The sequence below is a fragment of the Saccostrea echinata genome, unplaced genomic scaffold, assembly GCF_033153115.1.
Source record: "Saccostrea echinata isolate AGI-Se365-2 ecotype Australia unplaced genomic scaffold, CSIRO_AGI_Sech_v1 ptg000015l, whole genome shotgun sequence".
Lineage (NCBI taxonomy): Eukaryota > Metazoa > Mollusca > Bivalvia > Ostreida > Ostreidae > Saccostrea > Saccostrea echinata.
The window spans coordinates 2,417,385-2,444,563 of record NW_026889764.1 but is presented as its reverse complement, the minus strand read 5'-3'; the positions used below and the strand labels follow the sequence as shown (position 1 = coordinate 2,444,563).

The window sequence follows — 27,179 nt, the reverse complement described above, 5'->3', positions numbered from 1 at the left end:
ATTTTTGGTATAGATATTTCCGCATTTTCTCCCCCTAAAAGTGATCTTGTTGACATTTTTTAAGTCATTGCCCTTTTTTTCACAAAGGACAATTAAGTGTTTTGCCTACTTGATAAGCATTTGTTAAGATAACGGTATAATTATATTACTATACCAGTCTAATGATTTCAATCCATTTGGCACAATTATCGCGCGGTCACTGATCACTCAGAAAGTGAGTTATGTTCATTGTGTGACGTAATGATTGTTACACCATAACTCAAATCCCGAGTAATGGTCAGGGCCCTGAGCTCAGTATCGGAGAACAACAAACTGAAGATTTGTCCTTTGAGGTCAAATATAATAATACATGGAACCCAGTGGGTAAGTGTTCTCCCATCCTTCTTCTTTTAAAAGGATTTTAAATAAAATTGACACTAAGGATGTATTTAATTTCAACACAATTTTAAACTTTAAAATATTTTTCAGAGAAAATTTAAAGCACACTATATTCTTAATAAACAGATCAAATTACATAATATTGTACTAAGCATAAAAAGATTTACCTTTTTTAATTTTTTTTTTTGGTTGTTGTAAATTTTCATGTAGATGTATAACAATAGCGCTGTATAAAATATAGAAGACATACAATTGACGATGACTGTGCACATTTTTTGGAACAACCTTATCACCTATCTTATCTTCGTGTTGTCCAATGTTATTCAATCATTATGAGTTTTGAGAAGTACAAAGAGATTTAAAAAAAAAACATATTAAAGAATATATCAAGTATCATAAAAATGAAAGGTAACTCCAGTTCTGAAATATAATAGCATTTAGAAACAAGCAGACGGTAATGAGATTATCTCGGACAATCAACGTAAAACGTATAATCTTCAAGAATGAACTGGACGACATTTGTGTATTGAATTCTTTTATTTACCATGTCTTTGTGAAGTCGTCAATGTTTAACTTTAGTATTATATTTTCTGTAAGGCTTTTAAATTATCTTTACTGTAGGAGGTAAACATATACAAGTAAAGTTCTGGTAGGGGAAATGAACAGCAACCATAAAAGGCACTTTTCGCCTCAAGTTGCTATAAAACGGAAAAATTATGGGTTTATTACAATCGTGCGTATATAATTTATTAATACCGCAAGGATTGTAGAATTTATGACGGGTATCGAATGAAGTTGACAGATGTCAGCAACATGAGTGTGGATCCGGAGTCTGGAAAATCGACAAAGAAAACCTGTGAGAATGTCAAGGAGGAATTTAGGCTGCAGAATTTTGGATTTGGTGGCAGCCATACCAAGTATTTTGTGACGTCTCAGGTAAGTGATGAGCTGGGAAAAAGTCATATCCTTGGACCCCTCCCGTTTTAAGATGCATGGCGCAAAATAAGAAAAAGAGAACACGGAGAATTTTAGTAATAATTGAATTGAATGTTGAAAAAAGGAGGGGGAGAATGTACATTTGAATTTTCCGATATCAATTATAATCACAACAATGCAAATTTACATAATAATCTTATTTTATATTGATTTGTTATTTTTTTAATTTGATAAATGTTCATATTTAATTTTTTAATTAATGCTTAACGTAATCTGATACTATCAACAATCAACATGTAGAAGAATCAATTATATATATGTATGTTTATATAAACCAAGTTTTTGTGAATATGTATAAAAACGTGAAGATAATGTACGACTTGATTTCCATTAATTAGTGCTTCCATCAAAAACTCTTCTTCCCTGTATGGACTACATTATGGGCCGTATTTCACCTGGTGGTCATTTGTCTGCAGTTTTACTTCGAAGATGACCACCCAAATCCCAAATGGCTAGCATACCTGACAAACTGGGGATACACCACACTGGCGATGTTCTCTATCTTGGACTGTGTTGTTACTTTATATGCCAGTATTTCTAATGAGGAGCTACTTGAAAGTGGTATGTATTCAAAGTTAATGTGCGTAATAGGATTCTGAAGCATTTTTTTTTTCATCAGCCTTTTCTTACACCCCAATTTCCTAAAGAGTACAAACCTTGTACTTGCAGGCCCGTAGAACGCGGGGGGGGGGGGGTCTGAATTTTGCCATAGCTAAATTTTCCTTTAGATGCTGGTTATCCTTCCCCTACTTTTTGATATTGTAATGTCGAGCACTGACAAATTCCAGGATTTGGACGTTAAATTCGTTTTTTTTTTCTTTGTTTGTCAGATTTTTTTGGGAAGTTGCCCCCCTCCCCCCACTTTTGAAACCGTTGCTACAAGCCTGTCTTATAGGCTCTTCATATTTGGTACAAAGAGCTACAGGTACATGTACCTTCTTATGCATACATTATGAAACATACACACATGTATGCATGCATAGTATTATTATAATAAGATTGCATTGTCATGAGTAACTTCCATGATTTGTCATTCAATTTTGCATCGGGGGTGGGGGTACGCCGTCAAACTCTGACAGATTTTTCAGTTTTGCTAAAAATAAAAACACATGTGGAAATGCTTTAAAAGATTTTTTGAAAATATGAATATTTTTAACCATGTAGCAACATACATGTGATTTCGGGGGTAATCTGGACATAATTTCTATTCACACCGTCAATCACAAGTATTGCGGATACTGCAGTTTCGTTGCTTTTCATAAACCTTGACTGCTTTTTCCCTTTTCAATTTGCAATCACATGAAAACCAAAACCAAACATAATTAAGAAAACCAACCAAAATTTATTACATGTTGAGCTTGATTATACAATCCGCTCTTTTAAATAAAATAATGCAGTTTCTATGTGACTTGAAGGACGGTAAACTTCTAAGTAGTACTTAAGACACGACACTGCATTCATTTAAGAGATCATTCGAGTTTTCTTTTTAAGCATAAAACTGATCTTTTGATACATGCAAATGAATCTTTTAGAATTAAAATCACAACTTTATTTACTTACTTCAAAATATCAATTCGCAAGTAATGAAGGAATTCGATATTTGATTAAAATCTAAAAAAAAAAAAAAAAAAAAATGTAAGATCACACTTTACATCGCGTGCAAATATAAAATAAAATAAGATCTTATGGCGGGTTTCTTATTGATTTAGTGTTAGATTACGTGAAAGATTTAAAAAGAATTAAATTTTGTCAAGTTTGAAAAACAGTCTGGAGGTTTTAATTATAGCACATTAAGAATTATCAGGAAATACTCGAAAACCTTATGCAATGATTCTGCAAACACGACCACACAGATTTTTTCCTTTATATACACAAAATCATTTTGGAACATTTGTTAAAGTCCTCCAATATACATGTAATACAATGAACTATATGAAGACTTGGAAAGTGCGTTGGGTGCGATTGCACCCTTTTAAAAAAACACATTGGAAAATATCTTGTTTGAAACAAAATAAATTCATTATTCACCTGTTTAAAGTATTGCTGGTAATTTTTTTTTCATTTGCTGAAAATCTGACTTCGATGAAGAATGCACCAGAACCCACCCATTCTGAGACTGAGATGGGAGTATCCCTCTCCCGCAAATTCCCTTTTTAAAGACACTCTGGCGACGACCCTATATATGCTGATCTACAAATTCCTTATTGAAGAGCAAACTAAGCGGAATGAAATGATCTCAGCAATATAAATCTAAGATTTTTGTCGTTGCTTGCATATGAGTTCAACAAAATACAAACTAATGTTCATAAAGAAATGTACATTAGTGCCCCTCCCCAATTTGTGCAATTATTGGTGCTATAGGAAAAGAACTTTAAAAATCCTTCTTCTCCACAACAGTAAGTATTATAAGTAAGTCATGCTGTTGGTCATATGAAATTAAGGTATCCACGGATTGTTTAGATTTAATCATTGATCAGGATGAGGCCACAATCTTTTAATTTTTTTTTTTCTGAAAACAACATGACCAAGATGGCTCAGCTGATCATTGTGGCCCATGTACAATTTTAAAAGTCTATCAATGACATTCTGTTATCACTATGCCCCTCCCCCAACCCCTATTAAGGAGTAGCACGGTGCTTTGATTTAGTGAAACAAAATATGGCTCCCTTTCTTTTCACAATATATGTGGATAACGAGTTCCACATTAATACAAGATACAATTCCAAGATGTGAAGTCTAACTCCAGATGAAACTACATTGTACTATTATATTTTTTTCAGATATGGAAATTCCTTGGTATGTGAAGATACAATGGATTTTATTTAACGTTTCCACAGTAACGGCTTTTGTGATAACAGTGCTGTTTTATACACTTCTGACACCAAGTGAGTAACAATAATACCACGTCAGTAAAAATCCATGAGCAGACACGAACCCGTCGTTTTCCCAATATTTTATGGGGGGGGGGGGTAGTAGGAAAAAAATGATTGACAAACAGAAAAAAAATATGCAGTTTCACAAAGCTGAAATTCTTAAACACGCTCGTTATTGACAGAGGTTTTTTTTTGGCAATAACTTAAAAGGTTGAACATATATAGTCAAAAAGGGGGGTTAGGGCAACACGTAAGGATGCCAATTCCAATACAAAATTAACGGCAAAGGGGGGGGGGGGCTCATCTGACCAATGTTCGTACTACTGGCTTGATGTGACTGAAAACCCCAAATTCTTTCAGACGATCAGTGCAACAAAAATACAGTTCTAAACATTTACACATGTTTGGATGGATATATCACTTAGAGTTACTTATAAAACAAAGATTAACGACGTGATCTCATTAAATATTAAAAGGATCTTTAACTGAAATGTTTGCTGTCAAGCAAATTTTCTATATAACTTCCACTTCATTTAATTGCGTTTCCACCTTTCGATTACACTGACCTTAAGCTGGTTTATTTAAGTGATGACCTTGGCCGCAAGGCCTGTGAACCAACCTTGTATTTTATTAATGAATAACACAAAGACAAAAACAAACAGAAAACAAAACGCATTCAGTCAAAATTGAAATTAAAAAATATATAAAAGAGAAGGAAGAACAGGCACATGGGGCATGATGGTAGATAGTACACTTCCCCCCTATTTTAATGATTGGTTTCGGCCGATCACTGTTGTTGCCCACACATACCACGACCTTTGTTTACCATGCACTGATCTACCATAACTTGTTTTAAGGACTTACTTTAAAATGCAAGCAGATATCCGAAGGTTGTCCCAAAAAGTCGTAGACAATGTTTATAACTTTGTAAACATTCAACCAATACTTACCAAATTTTGCATAGCCATAATTTAATCGATTTTCCTTAAAAGCGTGCATTTTTAAATACATATTTTTATAGTAATCATATTGTGACGATTTATGGTCTGTCGGCGCACGAACAAAATCCGGAATAATTTACGCATGTAACTATTCCAATTGCACTTGTTTCTCTGGTAATATGTAAAACACCAAACTCAATTTTATATCAGTGAAATCAGAAACAAAATCTTAGTATTGTGTCATATTTGCACGTGAATAGCATCAGAAACAGAGGATTGGTGTCGGTATTTCAAAATGTTGTTTGAATTGAGTTTGCTGCAAATGACGTCGCCAAACGCCTTAGCGACGCAGGGATATGTAATATCAAATGTGGTTTGTCCACTTCAGAGACAAAAAAAAAAAAAAATGATACAGAAGTGACATAACACACTAGAACGCTAGTAGAGAAGTTTTTTTTAATGGTATAAGAAATTCTAGGACAGTTTTTACCTCCGTCCCGAAAATAGTTACACCTGTAAGATGTAGAGTATTGTTTGTTAAATTCAGACGATGAAGTACGTTATGGGTCACGATCAACGTCAATTTTTGTGTTTTCTCTGCTACCTACGTGTACCTTTCGTGTACCTCTCGAGGACTGATATTTGAATTTGATAAAAAAGAAAAAAAACCCAAAACTATGGACATTGGTCAGTTTTACTGAGTCCCTCAGTCAACAGTGGTTTTCCAAAAAAAATAACGAGAAGCTCAAGAGACGCTTGCTAACACACGTGACAGTATACTTAAAAATGATCATGACCTTATAAAAGACGTAAATTACGATTGCTTTCGTGCTCCGATGTACACTTATATGCCTTCTTCATTTTTACATTATTTTCTTATTAAATGTGTTATTATCACGAAACTTTAAATTCTTTATCATAAAATGTTGCTTTTTACCATGAAAGGAAAAGAAATTTAATCTAGCGAAGAAAACCAAAATTATTTTCCCTGTCTACGACTTTTTGGGACAACCCTCGTATATTACAGTTAAATGGGGAATAAAGTTACGATTTCTTTATATGCGCAAGAATTTCACTCTTTCCTTTAATATATTTCATTGGTGTATCGAGTAAGTCTAACTCATTACAGGCCGCGCAAGAGCGCGGTCTGTCCTGATACGGGTTTTGATTTTGTACATGCGTTTCTGCGGGATTAAGGGTTTTCAATTTATTAAACTTTAGCTAACAAAGTACAACTCTCTTTCCTTTTATGTACATATTTTATTGTTTTTCATTATTAAAAAAAATATTTAAACATGTTTTAAGTTCTTCTATGTATTAAAATAATCGTTATATTAATGCCGCATAAACGAAGGTTATCTATTCTATAAATAGACTACGCAGAAAGTAAACATTAAAATGAGGTCAACCGAAGATAGGAACTTGTACGGTGTTTGTTTCGGATTAAGTAATAAATCATTTATCTGTCTATTAATTTATTTAAAAGTTATTTATTTTGTATTTATTTATTTATTTTTATTTCGTCATTGTCTTTAATTTTTCAACATGCGTTTTTATATACATTTGGCTTAAAATGATGTTTTGGTTTTCTTATACTGTGCTAAGAAACAGCCAGTAACATGTATTTTAGATGGTTGTAGTTTTAACTGACAATACGATATGTATTTTTGAAAAAAAAAATATGCATGCTTAATTTTGAGGTTTGCTGAATTGTTGCATAATGCAAGTAGTTTAGACATACATGTAATAGGCTTTTTGATATTAGTCGTAGAATATACTGTAGAAAAGGTTTATTTTTGTCTTTTTCTCCCCATTTGTTCACATAAAGTGCTTTTAAAAATAGAGACAAATTTTAAAATTTAGTCAACTTGTAAGAGTTTAAATCTAGTCGAAATATATTGGACAAAAATAACCATATAGTGTATGTACAATGTTCTCTAGTCATTGTTTACTAATTAATAGCCTTTTGTTTTTACTAGAACTATTACAATTTTTTATGAATGCTTGCATGAATGATATATAATGTAGTTTAGAAATTGTGTTCATTATGTTCTAGTCATAATATTTCTTAAATTGTTAGCATTACATTGCATGTTATTTAAAAAAAAAAATCAGTGAAATCTGGTCCATTCATATATATAATTTTTTTTTGGGGGGGGGGGGGGGTAGGTGATCATGGAAATCCAAACCATATATCATTGTTACTAAACCTTTTTAATGTACACATATTACTTTTTTCTCATGGAAATCCAACCACATATAATTGTGATTAAATTTTTTGCTTGTACCCATGTTCATTGTTTTCTAAATGGAGCACTCCTTTCAAGGAGAACTAAACCTTTTTACAGTTTAAATATTCAGAATTGTCCATAACATTTTAAAAGTTTATTATAAAATATGAATTTATATTCCACAGTTTTTTAAAATATTAAAACATGATGATTTCACTAGTCCTTTTTGATTCCTTATGAAATCCGAAAAGGATAATGTTTAACTTTACTTTAAATGAAGATAATCCACCCCAATTATGCTAAATGAATCATTTTCCACCAAGAAATTGGATAATAAACAAGTTTCATTTTCACTTCCTTCAAATTTTGGCAGACTTTTGATACGATTCTAGATAATTTTAATCACTGTACAGGGGGCCCTTATTTCCTGATAATTGAAAAAGACCTAAGGGGGCGCTTATAGGGACAGGGGCGGTAAAAAGGGATTATACGGTATAGTTTAATTTCCATTTGCAACTTCAATAAATTGTAGTAATTGAACAAAAATGAATCAACACCAAGATTTTGGATTATGGATTATTTTAAAGACTTTCCACAAGGAAACCGATGACAATCTTGGAAAAGGATAATAAACTAACAAAGTTCTGACTAAGCTAAATATATTAATTGTTTGCGCCAATGTGGAAATTTTTTTTTATATGGGCCATGGTGTCCATAATTTTGGGCGAACCTGAAGGTTGGTATGTCAGAGATGAACAGGCAGGCATCCATTCTTCTAATTTATAATCCAAGATTGCTTTGTGTTTGAAATCCCTCTGTACTCTTCATCCTTTCAAATGTGTAATTTCATACATCCATCATTTGACATAAAATGGGATAAATTGCAATCTGCACTATACGACATATTTTAAAATAAATTTATTAGTATTTTAAATATGATATTAGACAAAGATACGTGTAGATTGGTTGACTAAAAAACATTTCCCTTCTGTGTTTAAAGTGTCCTTAAAAGGTTTTGCGGCCTGATATCTTCGACGCTTGCGTCAAGATTGTTTTCTTTTACATTAATGTTTTGAACCTTGTTCGTTTTTTAGGTAATTTGACTTTTCTATACATTGTGTGCCATTACGTAAGCATCTGAAAATAGTTTGATATCTGAATATTACACTTTTAAATGGAACATTTGTTATTTTGTTTGGGGGTATTCCGTGCTCCCTGTGCCTATAAAATAAACTGTTGCTGCTATCTTCTTAATGATAATGTATTAGCTCTTAATACTTGATTTTGTTTAATTTTTTCCAGCTCTCACTGCCAACAGTATACTGACGCATGCTGTCAACTCTTTATATGCTTTATCTAACCTTGCTATATGTGCCAAACCTGTGCGGATTCTACACGTGTATCAACCTGTTATACTCGCTCTACTGTACAGTGTGTTCTCTGTTATCTTCCACGAAGCCGGAGGGGGGACAATCTACTCCATTTTAGACTGGGACAAGGTTCAAAATACTGTTCTTTTATCGCTGGGCGTTATTTTTATAGTTGTGCCTTTGATTCATTTAGTCTGCTTTACTATTTATAAAATACGAGTGTTCGTCTCGACTTCGTGTTGCCGAGGGAACATTGACATCAACCACAATGACGGGTTTAATCATTCCAATGAAAGAGAAACTTCTACTGATTCAGGGAGGAATGGTAACGTTGCCTAAGTTGATGATATAGAAAAAGATACATTGTTAGTAGTTTAATATATTTAAGATGTATATAGATTTATAAACTATATTTATTAAATTATGATGTGGCATATGTTGTTATACACAAATCTAATAGAGGATCCACATAAAATTTTAATTCATTACCATAAACTTTAGACATAACGCCCTTCTTTTATATAATCATCTGTTTTACCAGAGGATTAAAATTTTTAATATTAAACATTATAACCATTGAAATATCGTGTTTTTAATCTTTTTAAGAGGACTTGGTGGTCATGGCTATTTATAGATTATTTAAGCTTGCTAGAAAAGAAGAGGTGTGTATAAAAATATAGGAAAATGCATTGAATATTGAAGGTACATCATGATGTATAGATTTTCCTATGCTAAATAAGACTAGAATGGTTAGAAAAATCATATTTGATATTTTTAGGTGGATCTCTTGGGTAATTGGTCGACCACCCAGCTTCGAAATCCTTAATTTGTCAATTGTTTGGTACTGAGAAATCATTTCTTGCAGAGAATGTTCTCATGTGCACAAGTTTCGTGCATCGCAGTTTGGTTCAAGAAGCGACTTTCTTTGAATATTTCTAATTGAGCAGAAAAATATGTCTGTCTCCCTGAGTCTCTTTCGACTAGGACATAAATGCAAAGAATATCAGTTATAGGGTTACTGCCTTATACGATGTGTCCTTTAGAAGACATATTATTGTTCCAGATTAGTTACAATACTTTGTTATCATGAACGCCAAATACACCATTATAGTCGTGAAATTTAGGTTTGAATTTCCCGATATGAGCGTCTGCTTCATGTACAGTAGATGACAGACTACACTTAATTGCAGAGTACCGAGTGTAATACAAATTTAAGGGCACGGAAAAGTTATTTTCATGTATAATAAAAGAAGGATTTAACACAAGTGTTTTGTATTAATCATATACTGGTTAATCATTTGCAAAATATACATGTATAATAATTAGGTTTTTTTTTCAAATTACGAATGAAATCATAGAGGAAAATAAAAAAAAAAAAACAGGATGTGTTTGTGAAACACTGATGCTACCTATGGCAACTTATAGCGAAGGTTAAACTTTCTCAAATGCAAATCAAATATGTTGCTACCCAAAGTAAGGTCTTGTCTAGAGGAATATACCTGTGAAATATGAAAGCCCTAGCAGCAAACATTGAAAAGATAAGAGAGAGGATAAAGTTTTTCAAAAGCAAGTCCAACATCAAGGTCAATGTCAAAATTAATGATTCCAAAGGAAAGGCCTTTTCACAACAAATACACACGTGAAATATGAAAGCTCTAGCTCCAACTGTTCAAAAGTTATGGCCAAGGTTAAAGTTTTTCAAAAGTAGGTCAAACTCCAAGATCAAGGTAAAAGTGTCAAAGTTGTTGGTATCCAAATTAAGGCCTTGTCACAAGGATTACATATGTGAAGTACGAAAGCCCTAGCACCAACTGTTTAAAAATGATGGCCAAGGTTAAAGTTTTCCAAAAGAAGGTCAAACTTCAGGGTCAATGGGCTATAATTGTTGGTATCCAAAGAAAGGACTTGTCACAAGAAATACACATGCAAAGTATGAAAGCCCTAGCACCAACCGTTCAAAAGTTAAGGCCAAGGTCAATGTTTTCCAAAAAAAGGTCAAACTCTTAAGTCAAGGTCAAAGGGTCAAAGTTGTTGATATCTAAAGGAAGGTCTTGTCACAAGAATTACACATGTGAAGTATGAAAGCCCTAGCACCAAATGTTCAAAAGTTATGGTCAAGGTTAAAGTTGGGTAAAATTTTGCAAAATTTGGTCAAACTCAAAGGTCAAGGTCAAATATGATGGTTCCAAAGAAAGGCTTTGTCACAAGGTAGACACATGTGAAACATGAAAGCAATAGCTCCAACCAATGAAAAGTTATGGGCAAGGTTAAAGTTTTTGCGAACAAACATGCAGCTAGACAGACAGATAGACGGGCGGACGGACAGGGCAAAAACCATATAATCTTCGATTACGGGGGCATAAAAACATGAATCCCTTCAACTTTTCTTGAACAACTCATATATCTGTGATACCGATCCGGGGGTGGAAAGTCTACACTACTCTGACGACAATACACTGAGTTTTGTTAGTTCATTATAGGAGATACTCTAGTTTGACGCCAATTATAGAGGGCATTTCACAATTAAAAATTCACTCATGGCCTTAGGAACCGGGGGGGGGGGGGGCGTGCCCTCATTAATTTTGCCGTTTATAGATTACTTTAGCAAACATAGCTACCATATGCTTGTGCCCCCTCAATAAAAACGTCTGATGACCTTTTTTTGCTTGTCAAGGAATTTTTGGTAGTTGATAGTGTCCTCCAACTGAAAATGTATGACTGTGCCCCCCCCCCCCCAAAAAAAAAAACAAAAAACAAAAAACAACAATTAAAACAAACTGAAATTGCTTCCTACGGGCCTGATTCACAATGTAATCAGCGAAAAGAGAGAGAGAGGTTTAGCGTGGTCTTAAGATTTTTGTTTGGGAGAAAAGTATGATGAATGCATGTTGAATCAATATAATAGATGGCGACCACAGACAAAGCTGTCATGTTTACTTTGTAAGTATTTAAAAATATTTATGTTACATTCCTGCTTTATTTGAAATTTCAAATAGTTCATTTTGCTTTTCGTCCCCATTTGTCTGAAGGTCATTACATAATGTTTGAAATGAAAATAAGAATTTATTAAGTATTAGTTAAATATATTCATAAATATTGCATGTACTGAGGGTAATTGAAAATGTAATCCCCCCCCCCCCACACATACACACCAAAAAAAAAAAGAAGTCAACCAAGTTGCAGCCGAGGTGAAATGCTTCCTAGACCGTATAATTTTAAAGGACACCGTCTTTTTGCTTCGTTGTATGTATTTGTATATGATATTGAGTATATAAAAAATACAAGTTGTGTTTGTGAAACACTGATGCCCCCTATGGCAACTTATAGCGAAGGATAAACTTCCTCAAATGCAAATGCAAATCAAATATGTTGGTACCAGAAGTAGGGTCTTGTCTCGAGGAAATGCCTGTAAAAATGAAAGCCCCAGCATCAACCATTGAACAGATATAAAAAAAGGTAGAGTTTTCAAACATAAGTCAAACATCAAGGTCAAATGGTCAATAATTGTTGGTATCCAAAGATAGGTCACAAAGAATACACATGTAAAGTATGAAAGCCCTAGCACCAACTGTTCAAAAGTTATGGCCAAGATTAAAGTTTTCCAAAAGTAGGTCAAACGTCAAGATCAAAGGGTCAAAGTTGTTGGTATCCAAAGGAAGGTCTTGTCAGAAGGATTACATATGTGAAGTATGAAAGCCCAAGCGTCAACTGTTCAAAATTATGGCCAAGGTTAAATTTTTTTCAAAAGTAGGTCAAACTAAAAGGTCAAGGTAAAAGTTGTTCGTTTCCAAAGAAAGGTCATGTCAGAAGGATTACACATATTAAGTAAGAAAGCCCTAGCACTAACCGTTCAAAAGTTATGGCCAAGGTTAAAGTTGGTAAAATTTTGCAAAACTGGGTCAAACTGCAAGGTCAAATATGATGGTACCCAAAAGAAAGGTCTTGTCACAAGGAATACACATGTGAAATATGAAAGCCATAGCTCCTACCAGTCAAAAGTTATTGGTAATGTATAAGTTTTTGCGGACAAAGACAAACAGACAGATAGACGAATGGACAGGGCAAAAACTATATGCCCCGAATCTGTGATTACGGGGGCATAATAATTTAATAACATGCACTTATGGTACCTTTGAAAAAAAGCATCCCTCGAAAATTATCTTAACCTCGGGTGCAGCTACTCTTGATCGAACGGACGGACAGAGATCTTTAATTTGCATGGCAATCTAGCGATAATTACGTATGAGTTGGGCGCTAAGCCAGCGTAATGAAAGAGAAACTATTTTCTAATCAAATTAGGAATACAAATCAAAGTAGGGTTTTACCTAGAGATCCAAACGTAAAAATCATCGATTAATGGCCCCACATTATTGTCGCACGAAAGTCTCAGACAGCATGACCCCAACATGGATGTCGGTATCCAATTTTATTTTGAAACTGACATTCGAAGGCTACATCGGGCAGTCTGGGACTATTGAAAAGGTAAATAATGTATGATGATAAGGAGTACAATGTATGATCAATTAACGGACAACATGCTTTTAGCGGGGTAGCGTATATAATAAAGAAATAATACCTGGAGTGTGCGACAAAAAATCGAAAGTTTTTACTATGCTTGAATCTGTAGCTCTCTGGTTTTTGTCGGTTCGAATCTCCTCAACTACAGAACAACAGTTCTTCAGCTAGTGTGGATGACCTGTTCAGACTCTCGTCTAATTTACACAAAGGTCAATTAGGTTGTATTATTAGAAACATTTCTATCAAAATTGTCTCAGACTGTTAGGATTGGTAATAGTAAATGGCTATCTTTGATGTGGATGACCTGGAGGTCTCTATACTTGTGACATTATTGGCATCACTGGTGCACTTCATCTCTGCAGTTGTTGTGGATGGCCTGTTCTGATATAATTTACACTAAAGTTTATAAGTCTGAGATGGTTTCAATACTGCCAGTGGAGTTTATCTGCGTGACCTTCGACTTTATAATTGGTCAATGAAATATTACATCTGCATGTTGTGGTTAACTTTTTATAACTATAGCATCTTCAAGTTTCACTATGGAATAATTATAATAAGCAATCCTTTTAATACCCTGTTATATGCTAACTTTGTCCATAACCATTAAATAGATGAACAATTTGAAGGCGGTTGTCTTTCAGTTCTTCGTTGAAGAAAGAGGTAAACTAATTAAGATTTTGTTGTGTATGTAATCCGGAAACTGTGCATGTCCGTTTGTCTTGTATAATAATTGATGTTGTGTACTACGTCATAATTGTGTGTATTCTTTTGTGTGTAGTTTCGAATAAAATGGAGTAACACGTGCTCTGGTGTTCCAGCTACTTTCACCTATATTGTGGCCTCCGCAATATATATATATACAACACTGGCGACGAGGATTTTTCGGTAGTTCTACACTACGACATCCTGTACGTATCACGATGGCGACCTTCGCAATCGGCAAGATTGGAAATTTTGACGATGGCATAGAAACGTGGGAGGCCAGTGTTGAACGCCTTCAACAGCATTTTCTAGCCAACGGGGTAACAGCTGAAATAAAGGTATCAGCCTTACTCAGTTTAATAGGTCCAAAGACATATGCATTTCTAAAGACTTTAGTAGCTCCAGATAAACCGTCTGACAAAACATTTGAAGTGCTGATTGATCATCTCAATAAACACTTGAACCCTAAACCCCTCGTAATCGCAGGACGTTCCCGGTTCCACAAGCGGGACCAAAAACAAGGTGAAACAATTATGCAGTACATAGCTAAGCTGCGCAATCTCGCAATACTATGCAATTTTGGTGATCAACTAGTTGATACATTGCGTGATAGATGTGTGTGTGGCCTACATAATGAACACATTCAGAAAAACCTTTTATCAAAGGATGACCTGACCCTGGACAAAGCTGTAAAGACCGCAGTAGCTATGGAAACAGCAACCAACGACGCAATTGAATTGCAGGGACAACGTGGCCAACAACAGGTCAACAAGGTACACATGAAAACATTAACACCTAAGAGACAGCCCAAACAAAAGACTGCACCTATGCAACCTTGTTTTCGATGTGAGGGTGACCATAAACCAGATAAATGTAAACATATTAACACCGTGTGTCGTTTTTGTTCAATTAAGGGATATATCGAGAAGGCATGTTTGAAGAAACGCAGAGGTAAACGACAGGACAGTAAGAAAACATCCAGAGGCCGAGGAGTACACATGTTACGTGAAACAGAGTCAGATGATGACCAAATCCTACATATCAATGTGAATAGCATACAGGGAAACATTCGAAACCCATTATCGTGAAACCTACTGTAGCTGGTAGACTTATTCGTATGGAGCTGGACACAAGTACAGAATTATCCATTATTTCTGAGTAAGATTATCGATCAACCTTCAAGGATATGAAACTAACTCATGTGACAAGACATTGAGATCCTGCTCTGGGCACACTATGAGGCCCGTTGGTAAACTGAGAACCACAGTAGCAATAAATGGACAAGAGGCCGAATTGGATTTGTTCGTTGTACCCCAGAGCGGACCAGCACTTTTTGGTAGAGACTGGTTAGAGAAACTGCAACTCAACTGGATTGATATTAAAGCATTGCACCTAGAAGGAATATCAAACACTGACCACATTACAAACCTTGACCAGTTACTGAACCAACACAAGACTGTGTTTGCAGATGGTATAGGGAAGCTCAAGGATATTGAGGCTCACCTTACTCTTAAGGACAGTGCACACCCGAAGTTCCTTAAGGCGCGCAATGTACCTTATGCAATGCGACCCAAGAAAGAAAAAGAGTTGGATCGACTTCAACAGCAAGGGATCATACAACATGTGGCTCACAGTGATTGGGCAACCCCATTGTTCCAGTCCTGAAAAAAAATGGTAACATTCGCATATGTGGTGATTATCGAGTCACAGTTACCCCAGTTTTAAAAGAGGATCAATATCCGCTACCTAAGATTAATGATATATTTGCAAATCTCTCTGGAGGGAAGAAGTTCTCGAAAATTGACGTCACCCAAGCATATCACCAGATGGACCTTGATGAAGCATCTAAAGAACTTCTCGTGATCAACACACACAAAGGGTTGTATATGTACAACCGACTGGTATTTGGAATAGCTTCAGCCCCGGCTATGTGGCAGCGAGCCATAGAACAAGTTTTACAGGGCATTCCACACATCCAGTGCATTTTGGATGACATCATCATCACTGGTACTTCTGATGAGGACCACAAGCGTAACCTCAGTAAAGTGTTGTCACGTCTTGATGAATACGGTTCAAGTGTCAATTTGGGCAAATGTGAATTCTTTAAGAAAAGGGTGAGTTTTTGTGGACATGAGATTGATGAGAATGGCTTACATAAAACACCAGATAAAATTACTGCAATTACTGAGGCACCCAAGCCTGAAAACGTCACACAACTCCGAGCATTTCTTGGATTGGTGAATTATTACCATCGGTTTATTCCAAACTACTCCACAGTTGTGGCCCCTTTGAGTGGACTCCTCCAGGACAAAGTGAAATGGGAATGGGCAGATTCACATGATACTGCATTCAAAAAGGTGAAGGACATACTGGTTTCTGAACAAGTGTTGTGTCATTACAACCCAGAACTTCCATTAAAATTAGCATGTGACGCGTCCCCATATGGCATTGGCTGCGTGCTGTCGCACACATTTTCGGATGGAAGTGAACGCCCTATCGCCTACTCATCAAGGACCTTGAAGAAGGCAGAATGTGGATACTCGCAGATAGACAAGGAAGCACTTTCTATCTACTGGGGTATACAGAAATTCAATACCTACCTATTTTGAAAACATTTCACTCTGATCACTGACCATAAGCCATTACTTAGTATCTTTAACCCGTCCAAAGCCCTACCGGCAATGACTCGGCACGACTTCTACGATATGCAGTTTTCCTTTCTGGACATTCCTATGACATAATTTACAAAAGTACGCACAAACACTGTAATGCAGACGCGCTATCCAGATTGCAACTTGACTCTACAGAGACTGAGGAGACCGATGAAGTAGATGTGTTTTACAGTACACAGTTAGAAATGTTACCTGTAACTTCCGAACAAGTGCGCAATTCAACACGACGAGACCCAATATTAGCACAAGTCCTTGACTTTGTGTCGACTTGGAGATTCCCTAACACTTTTGAAAAAAAGCCTGAAACCCTACATTCAGAGAAAGGACGAACCTACATTGCACCAAGGATGTATCATGTGGGGAAACCGGGTAGTGATTCCTGAAAGTCTGCAGTCCAAATTACTAGATGAAATACATATGGGACACCTTGGCATCGTCCGAATGAAGGCATATGTAAGATCGTACATTTGGTGGCCGAACATTGACAATGACCTAGAGCAAACATGTCGCTCCTGTGCAGGATGCCTTTCTGTACAGAATCAGCCTACTGCTGCACCAGTACACCCATGGGACTGGCCTGAAACTCCTCGGTATCATGTGCACATCGACTATGCAGGACCCTTTAAGAATGCTATGTTCCTTATTGTGATTGATGCTCATAGCAAATGGCTTGACATCTACTAAAGCATCGGCTACTGTGAAAACTCTGCGCACCTTATTTGTCCGTCAAGGCATACCGAATGAAGTGATTTCTGACAATGGCCCGCAATTTGTTTCAGCAGAATTTAAACAATTCATGGCCCACAATGGAATAAGACACATAACATCTGCGCCGTACCATCCCCGCACCAATGGACAGGCTGAAAGATTTGTACAGTCTTTCAAACGCGCAATCAAGAGTGCTGACAACGACAAATCTGCTACTCTCAACCTTTTCAAGTATCGCACAACTCCTCACGCAACAACAAACGAAATTCCATCAATAAGTATGTATGGCCGAAACATCCGCTCTCGCCTTGACCTTGTGAAACCAAACACCGCCGATGTCGTCCACAAGAAGCAGCATGAAATGCCAAAACATGTCGGACCTAACATCCGCGAATTCGAAAATGGTCAATCCGTGCTAGTCCGTGACTACAGGGAAGGAAAAAGATGGACTAAAGGAAACATCACTTCAAGGACCGGTCCACTGTCTTATCAAGTTGATGTAAATGGTTCAACATGGCGAAGACACGTTGATCAAATGAAAAACACAGAATTACATGGTGATCTAAGTGAACCGCCATTACCTTTGTATTTGCCCGATGTATCCTTACCAAAGGACATTGTCACACCAGGAACACCGGCCGTTCCTGAGAAACCGGCCAAGTCATCACTGAAAGACAAACCAGTACCGTTGGTTACTAAGCAACAGGTACCGTTGCCAAGGCCCGAAAATACACCACGTCGCTATCCGCAACGGATCCGTAAACCAACTCAGAAACTGGACTTGTAAATGTGTGCAAATTATTAACTGTTTAAGAATTAGATTTAATGTGACTGTCTCAGTTGTTTCTAGTCATTTTGTACTTTTGTTCTTAATCTTGCCATGTGTTACAATTGCTAAAGTATTATGCATATCTGTTCTCTATTCTAGTCAAATGTTTATCATACATTGAAACATTAACGAACTTTACTCAGTAAGATAACATTTTATTTTTATATGTTTTATTAATAGTTTTCATCTTAAGGGGGGAGGAGTGTTGTGTATGTAATCCGGAAACTGTGCATGTCTGTTTGTCTTGTATAATAATTGATGTTGTGTACTACGTCATAATTGAGTGTATTCTTTTGTGTGTAGTTTCGATTAAAATGGAGTAACACGTGCTCTGGTGTTCCAGCTACTTTCACCTATATTGTGGCCTCCGCAATATATATACAACAGATTTGATCACAGCAATCAATCTTTCATTCTATTAAGATGTTACTTCTTTACAATCTGGCTGTATCTTTCTGGTGATTTCTAGATTTATCTCTTCCTATATTACAGATCCACATTAACCGTGGTGGTGGTCCTCCTATTTTTCGTCGTGTTCGTGCTTCTATGTATTTTGAGATGCCGTATGAAGAGGTCAGAACATAAGGACCATGACTTATACAATCTGTTCTTCTCTAGATCAGGTAAGGATGAGATCAGCTGACCATCACCTGTTGTGGCTCATCTTACATAGCCAATGTCTGTTGACAGTGTTGCCAAGGTAAATAAGAATATTAATTTATGGCAACCTATCATATATATCATCTGTTGTGGCACATTATCATAAAAATCATCTTGTGTAGCTAACCAATCAAAACTACCGTAACAACTGTCGTGCCAAACTATCATACCTCTCATCTTGTGTGGTTAACCTAACATAACCATCATCTACTGTGGCAAATTATCATAACTATAATAATTTATCGCGGCAAACTATCATTTGTTGTGGATAACTTATCATTTATTTACTAACATCTGTCGAGGCCAACCTATCATAACTAATCATCTGTTGTGATTAACCTATTGATCATAATGAACATCTTTTTGGCTAACCTATCCCATCATCTTTGTGGCTAATCTATCATAACTATCATCTGTTTAGCTATCAATTAATAACTACATTTATCATCTGTAGTTGCAACCTATCATAAACTATCATCTGCCGAGGTAATCTATCTTAATTATCATTAATTAATTGTGGTTTACCGATCATAACTGTCATCTGTTGAAGCTAACTTATCATAACTATCATAACTTCGTATCTGTTATCTGTTGGAAAGGGATTTATTTAAGGTCAATACGTTTGATGGAATTATGACCATGTGTACAATCTGATTCGTCGCCCGCGTGTTGCAGTGGTTAGAGATTTGCCCTAGAGTCGCGGAGTAAGAGTTGATCCTTACGTCGCGGGTTCAAATCCCACTGCGGGACGTGGAGACCGGTCCTTCGGAAAAGACTGTATAAACCTATAAACCGAGGTCCCATGTCGCATTAGGTTTTGGCACGAAGAAGATCCCTCACTGCTCAATGGTCCTGGGTGCCGAGTATAGGTCTAAAATTTGCAGGACTCTACCGGCAAGTGGTGGCGTCTCAATATGAATGAAAAATTCTCGAGAGGGACGTTAAGCAAACAAACAAGCAATCAAACAACCTTATTCAGATGCGCACATAAAAATCGATCATTTCTGAGATATTTAACTATTTTTTTTTATTTTAATGCTTTGACAGCTCATAGTGGATCCATGTTAGCCACAGATTCACATAATTTAAAGAAGTATACAGGTTCCAAAAAATCAAGGAGCGGTTATGATAAAGAAAAACGAAAACACTCCCTTCAGGAAGGCTATATGGAAAGGCAGAGTAGTTCACCGAACACTCGCTCATTTCGATTGGGTAGGTTATTGATTTGTTATGGGCAAAATCTAATAAAATGAAATGTATCTAATATTGTATGTAGTATTTGAATTAACATATGCCTTTTTGAATATTTGTGTATATAATGTTTGTTTTTTAGAACGGTGTGGATCCGCGCCTACATCATTACTGTTGAAACCCTTTAATATGTATAAAGGTAACGAGTTAATAGATAGGTATCGTCTGTTCCGATGTAACTCCGCGCCATCGTGTCCTCTTGAACACAGTAAGTTTTACTGTACCATTTAATGTATCTGACCCCCCCCCCCCCCAAAAAAAAAAAAAAAAAAAAACTTTCCAAAATTTTGCAATAGCAGTATTTTAGCTACACAAATATTTCTGACAAAGAGGAATCAAATGGGCTTACAGGGGCAGGATGAGGTTAATTCATATACTGTATGATACATCTAAGAAAAGTAGAATTTGAAATTATTTGTTCCTGTTTAAAAGTGAATTCCTTTTCTCCGTCCCATATGTTTTATACATGAATTTAACTACACACAGTATTGGTTTAAGGCATCTGTCTATATGATTTACATAGGATTAGTTTAGCTAATTCGGAAAAACCTGCTTGAACATTTTAATCACAATTACTCATCCGTAAAATGTCCAATCGCAGCACCCAAACCCTAATTTTCTTATGTAGAAATTTTTTTGAGCACAGAATTGACCTCTCCAAATATAATTCTTCACATGTCTATTTTAGCCTAATGTCCCATACTTTTCTAAGAGCGGAACCCTTCGAGATGGTCACCATCTCAATTTCTAGTTACACTTCTGCCATTTTAGCATAACTACCCCATGACAATTACATGCTTGAGCCCCAAAGTATAGTTCTAGTGGTAATTCAAAGAAACGATATGTGAGAATAAAATACTGCCAGTCCCCCAAGGCTGCTATTTCAACTTCTGTTTTAACTAATATTTTGCTATTTTGTGTAGCTCCTGCATATCATTTAATTCATTTCAGAATGTACTGTTTACTTAATGTATCATTGGGACTTGTGATATAAGATATCAGTTTAAATATACGTGTTATAAGTTTGGGTGATTTTGTTGTGCAATAAATTTGCACACATTAAAAGAAATCAACCCAAACTGCATCACTTCAGTTAATTGTGACAAATAAAATGTTAGTCATAGTTTAATATATTATCCCCACAAAGTATTTTATTTATCCTTTTATTAGAAGATCACAAATAAATTGTTTTTGTAAGATGTTTTACAGTCAGAATTAAATTGTTTTTGTAAGATGTTTTACAGTCAAACAGCTAAAACTGGATTATATTCTTTTTATTTTATAAGATGGCAGCTTTCAAGGCAGGATTCCGGCATTTACTTTTTCAGTAGAGAATCGATTTCCGGAACAAAAAGAACCAGATGATGAAAGCAATCCCAGACTTGAGTAACACAATCAACAGTTCATCTGCATTGACATGAATTCTTCTTATTCTACGAACGTGTCTTGATAACATAAGATGTACAAAATTTCTAGTGCCGCATTGTCTGATCATACAATGGGGGTGACAGTTTTTTTCAGGACCGTCACCAAAAGGATAACTTTACATCTTTTCGAGGAAAACAACATACATGAAGCCTCACAGGAAACCTCTTTATTGTACCATCGTCATATTTTATATTATTGATAACAATAAAAATTAAAATGATGAATTTACAAGATTCCGATTCAACAAATTTTTAAAAGCCAATGTGGCGGTCATGTTCGCATGATAGTCGATGGCCAGATAGCTTAGTTAGTAGAGCACCTGATAAGTGAATCTAGAGGACCGGGTTCGAATCCTGGTATGGTCCATCACACTTTTCTCCTTTACATTTGGTGCCGTGACCAGGATACTTTTCATATACTTTTGATCTGCATATTTAATATACTAATGATGACTTAGGCCAAGGATATCATAAAAGACCGTCATAAAAAAATATGAGTTACTGAATTCAATAGAAATATAATTGTTTTTAAATTTGCAAATTATTACATCGCAATTTGTCGAATAATGAAATTAATTTTATGGTCTTGAAAAGAATTTAAAAATACTGTGATTTGTTTGTGATGATTAAATTAGGATTGCATGCTCAAAAGAGGCTGAATACTATTACATAATATCTTCCGACCATCAACAATATCTAAGGGATGAAATTTAACACACATTGGGGAACATTTATATTATATTCCTCACAAAATCCAAATAGTCTTAGGCTACGTGGGAAGGACGAAATGCCATAAGTAAACTTTCTTCTACATATAATACAAAATGACACTCAAACCCAGCATAATTACTTAAATATCTTTTTTTCACTAAACCCTGAAAATATTCACTCTCATTACTTTGATAGCAATTTGCTAATTGATTCACGTCCTCATCAACCCATTCATATAGATGTTTGTATCGGCTACTGCTAATTGATAGGATTTTAGATTCGTTGCCTTTTTGGAAGGTTGCTTTTGAACCCCTAAAACTTGTTGAAAAAAATCACTGAAGTTGTATTTAATGGAGAAATACTTTTGGTAACATAAAGTGTTTCGTTAGCATGATGACCTTTACCGCAATACCTTTACCTTTTGGCCAACTAATAACTGTTTGACAAACGAAAAGACTTCAGCTTTTCCATCATCATCTTCCCTTATTTATGTAGTAATATCCCAACATCACCTGCGTATGTTATTCATGTCCCCTAACTGATTCTCTTAAGCACCTGATCCCACCTTTGATGTTTCCAGGGGTTCGTATTTTCTCCTGTTCGCGATTCGTTTTCTTTGGATTCATGAGATTGATCACTGTTCGTTATCTTCAACTTTAACATAAGCAAAGAAAATGACACCTTGTGTGTACCCAGACAAGTTGTGTGGAATCAGTGATGTAGCTAGGAATACTTTTGAACACAAGGGCGTCCATCACATTTTCATTAAGAGAGAGAGAGAGAGAGGGAGAAAGAAAGAGAGTATACTTAAACTTAATTTACACGTAGAGAATAAAATGAATGACCTCTACAAACATGTGGTCGCTATATGAGAAGGGTCTTTAGTACATCTATGACTAATAATGCCAATTAACACATATAGGAGTTTGCAAAGCCGGTTATTACTGAGTATATTGTTCATGTTTATCAAACGTATATTAACACATGAAAAATATGGTCATTACGGTCTAATGAGAATGTACGAGAAACAACATGAAGTAAATAAATGACAAAGTATAAAGATTGGAAATTTGCCTTTGTTTTGTAGGAATATAGAGGAAAAATACACTGTATTGTTCTTCGCAAGACAAAATTGAAGTCTACCATAAATAGTATATGTATGCTTATTAGTACCCTACAGGTGAATACCGGGGGAAAATATACTTATTTATCCCATGTTTACCCCTTTATCCCGTGGATATGACTCATTGGATAATTTTTTCATATTCCACAATTAAGTGCAGTTGTGACGTCACAATGGTTTTTGCGTTAGAGTGATGAAGTAAAATAAAGTGGAGTCCTGTATAAAACAGTGTAAAACATTGGTTATGAAGTATTAAACATGGGATAAAAAGAATCTTCCATGATTGGTAGTTGGATATGACTTTTATCCAACTCGTTGTGTGTTTTTATCTCCTCGCCAAGGCTTGGGGATAAAAAACACACAACTCGTTGGATAAAAATCATATCCAACTACAAATCATGGGAGATCCTATATTTATTATATAGTCTATTTATAGTTCCTATATAAATTATACAAACACAAACAGTTCATAACACTACATATTCACTGGTTTTGAAGCCGTATTCACCTGAGGATCGGTGCGCGTGCTGCGGCATTGTGACGTCACAATCAACATCTCAAACAACGTTGTAAACAATGGTTGCAACGACCGGAACCAGCTGTGTATCTGAGCAGGAAAAACATTAGCCAAGCCTATCGCAGGATTATTTTCTAAACATTTCGATGTCATACAAACAACAAAAGGAAAACACTGAAGCTATAATTTTTTTTTTCCACGACAGAAGTTCGTAAATGAAAGTGGTATCATCATGCAGCCTTCAATGTCTTATTTATTCAAATCCGGACTATATAATAAAACAATTATGGACTCTTTCGGTGGTGAATATGGTTTGTTATTCACCAGAACTAAGGCACAAAACTAAAAACATAAAATTTATTAGGATTGATGAAAAGGATATTTTTACCATTTGAAGATATGATAAATTAATTTTCATAGGGAAAAAATACATAACACTCGCGGACCGTACAGCTTTAATTATACATAATAATGACTGGACAAGGTATTCCTGCTACACTTATCTACTTTATTGTTGGAATGCAATATAAATAGAAACATACTAGTCACTAACGAAATAAATTCACTAATAGCATATTCATATCAAAGTATAAGTGGATAACATTTCGTTCGTTATAGATAGATAGATATATATATATATATATATATTTATTACAAGTCGACGAATTTGTGTTAATTGTAAACAAATTCAAATCATAAGTGGATAATCTCGCCACATAAAAGACAAGATGTGTTTACGAAACACTGATTCCCCTGTATGGCAGCTTATGGCAAAGGTTAGTTTTTTTTAAAAGTAGGTCAAACTCCTAGGTCAAGAGGTAAAAAAATATTGGTACCCAAAGAAAGGTGCTGTCACAAGGAATACACATGTGAAATATGAATGCCCTAGTCCAAACCGTTTAAAAGTTATGGCCAAGTTTTTTCAGAAGTAGGTCATATTGCAAGGTCACGGTCATGAAGTCAAAAACATTGATAGAAAAAGAATAGTCTTGTCATAAGGAATACGCATGTGAATTATGAAAGCCCTAGCATCAATGCTGTAAAGATATGGCCAAGATTAAAGGTTTTCATAAGTAAGTTAAACTTCAAGGTCAAGAGGTAAACCTCTTGTTGGTACACAAGAAAAGGTCTTGAGACAAGAAATACACTTGTGAATTATGAAAGCCCTTACACTAACTTTTCAAAAGTTATGTGCAAGTTATGTGCAAGGTTAAAGTTTGGTAAAGTTTGCAAAGTTGGGTCAAACTCTTAGATCAAGTTCAAGTGGTCACTGCACCACTGCGTTCAAATGACTCATGACTCAAATAATTGTCATCATATTTTTTAGATAAAAATTCAACATACATAACCTGGGGTTTTGAATAGATATCAAATGATAAATATGTTATTCAAACAAAAATTACCTAACACATAATTTTAGCTGGTATTTCCTCAAACATTGTTTTGGAAGAGGCATCAGGCATAATAAAAGTTACACACATGTCCTTCAATTATTAAAACTCTTCTATGTTCTACGTACGAACAATATCAAAAAGAGGCAAGCTATTGACAAGTAAGTTTATGATATAAGGATATCAACAGCCTCGTTTAAAATCAACATTTCGATAATTCTATAGTCGATACAATGTCCTTGTTTGCAAATACAATCTGTCGTTAGGTCGAATATTGATTTTCAAACAAATTCTTAGGCCATAATTTCACACCGAATTGTCTACGGATTTGCCGTTTACTCAATCATAACAAAGAGCAAACGGCGGAGTTTTTATCGGTTGGAAGAGGATGCTTACTCCTCCATGGCACCTGATCCCACCTCTGCTTTTAGAGGTCCGTGTTGACTCTGTTCATTAATGTATTAGTAAAATGGACTTTTGAGACTTCTGGACTGTTGACTAATGTAATCTTTTTTTTTTTTGGGGAGGGGGGGGGGATACAAGATTATCATTGTATAAAAATTATTCTTGTAAAAAATCAAATATTGTATATAAATCAAGCATTGATAATCTATTACATTAGATTTAAAAGAAAACATCAATATTATTGTTGTTTTAATTCTGGAAATAATCATTTTTTTCTACAACGCTGACAACAGGATTTTATTTGCTTGACAGAGGTAATGAATACTAGTGGAAACAAAATGGCGTGAGTAACGTTACACAGCGAGATAATAATGTTAACTGTGTTGTTTGGAGTGTTTGGAACTGCATAGTTCACAGTTTGTATCACCAGCATTGGGGTAGCTGGAATAACAGTTGTAAAAATAGCTGACTGCAGCATTTTAAACGTTCTCAGTTTCCATCTTCTGCCTGGTTTAGCATTTATTACGGTGTTTGAAGCCCTTGGCAATTCCTGGGAAGTTTGTATATTTTCTGACGTAGAATTTGCATTTCCACAATCATTTCTAGGATGTACCTTGAAAAGACGTGCCTGCCGAGTACCTTCAATACAAAATGTCTGTAGTTTAACGTCATTTTTACTTGGGTTTGCGTGTGCTACAGTGATTCGCTGAGAGTAGGCGGTGTTTGAGATTGGTAAAGTTAATGTATGAATCTTCTTGGTTAAATAAACGTGTATCACGGTCATAGCTACAATTTCCAGCGAAAACAGAGTCCTGCTAAACCCGAAAACAAACCGTTCGTACTTCCCGAACATTATGTTCGGTATACATGAGTATGCATTTTTTTGTGTGTGCACTAAAATAATTGGAGTGAAAACAAGGGTGGAAGAAACGACAGAAATTCCTAGAAATATCATTCGACTTTTAATGGTTATCATTTTCCGAAAATATTCATTTGTTGTCATGTTGAGGGCAAAACATCTTTCAATACAGAGATACAGGAGATGCAGTAAGATGTTTTCCCGCCCAATTACAAAGAGAAGAAAGACAATCAAGCAGACGTAATCAGCGTCTCCCCTCCAGCGCACCATCACTAGGTACATAGCATCAATAAAAACTTCAGTCAGAGAAATGATAATGTAAACCAGAGACTGGTTGTGTTTCCTTAACTCCTTGTCTTTCACGAGGATGACGCAACAGAGCAAATTCACTGAAATCGCCACAGCCATGATAACTCCCAAAATCCAATTCAAAAGAGTTACATGTTCTGCAAATGGTTCCACAAATGTTATATTATGCATTTCCATATCAACAGATGTCAAAGAGACCTAACCTTATTGAGTGCCAAAATCGTCAGTTTTTTTTTATCGATATGTGACGTTAAATATTTCACCAAAAGAATTGAACGTGATGCTCACGGTTAGTAAACCAAACTAAG

At 35.5% G+C, this 27,179-nt stretch overlaps 2 protein-coding genes across 2 annotated transcripts; both read left to right on the top strand.

The window, feature by feature from the left end:
• The first annotated feature begins 333 nt into the window (after nucleotides 1-333).
• LOC133187717 (uncharacterized) lies at nucleotides 334-21,731 on the top strand. The gene is made up of 5 exons (XM_061323119.1): nucleotides 334-363; nucleotides 18,711-18,841; nucleotides 19,926-20,090; nucleotides 20,212-20,337; nucleotides 21,416-21,731. Exons 1-5 carry the CDS (start codon nucleotides 350-352, stop codon nucleotides 21,517-21,519), a joined length of 540 nt encoding a protein of 179 aa, XP_061179103.1. The 5' UTR covers nucleotides 334-349; the 3' UTR covers nucleotides 21,520-21,731.
• LOC133187716 (protein rolling stone-like) lies at nucleotides 1,066-9,297 on the top strand. Its single transcript, XM_061323118.1, has 4 exons — nucleotides 1,066-1,314; nucleotides 1,713-1,935; nucleotides 4,155-4,259; nucleotides 8,722-9,297. The coding sequence occupies exons 1-4, from the start codon at nucleotides 1,168-1,170 to the stop codon at nucleotides 9,126-9,128; spliced, it is 882 nt and encodes a 293-aa protein (XP_061179102.1). The 5' UTR covers nucleotides 1,066-1,167; the 3' UTR covers nucleotides 9,129-9,297.
• Nucleotides 21,732-27,179: the final 5,448 nt, after the last annotated feature.

Bases quoted from the DNA above. Each gene is read 5' to 3' on its own strand.
- LOC133187717 (XM_061323119.1), top strand. The intron at 18,842-19,925 runs GTAAGGATGAGA...ATGCTTTGACAG, and splicing joins TCTGTTCTTCTCTAGATCAG to CTCATAGTGGATCCATGTTA. The intron at 20,091-20,211 runs GTAGGTTATTGA...TTTGTTTTTTAG, and splicing joins CACTCGCTCATTTCGATTGG to AACGGTGTGGATCCGCGCCT.
- LOC133187716 (XM_061323118.1), top strand. From the start codon at position 1,168: ATGAAGTTGACAGATGTCAGCAACATGAGTGTGGATCCGGAGTCTGGA. The intron at 1,315-1,712 runs GTAAGTGATGAG...TCCATTAATTAG, and splicing joins AGTATTTTGTGACGTCTCAG to TGCTTCCATCAAAAACTCTT. The intron at 4,260-8,721 runs GTGAGTAACAAT...AATTTTTTCCAG, and splicing joins TTATACACTTCTGACACCAA to CTCTCACTGCCAACAGTATA.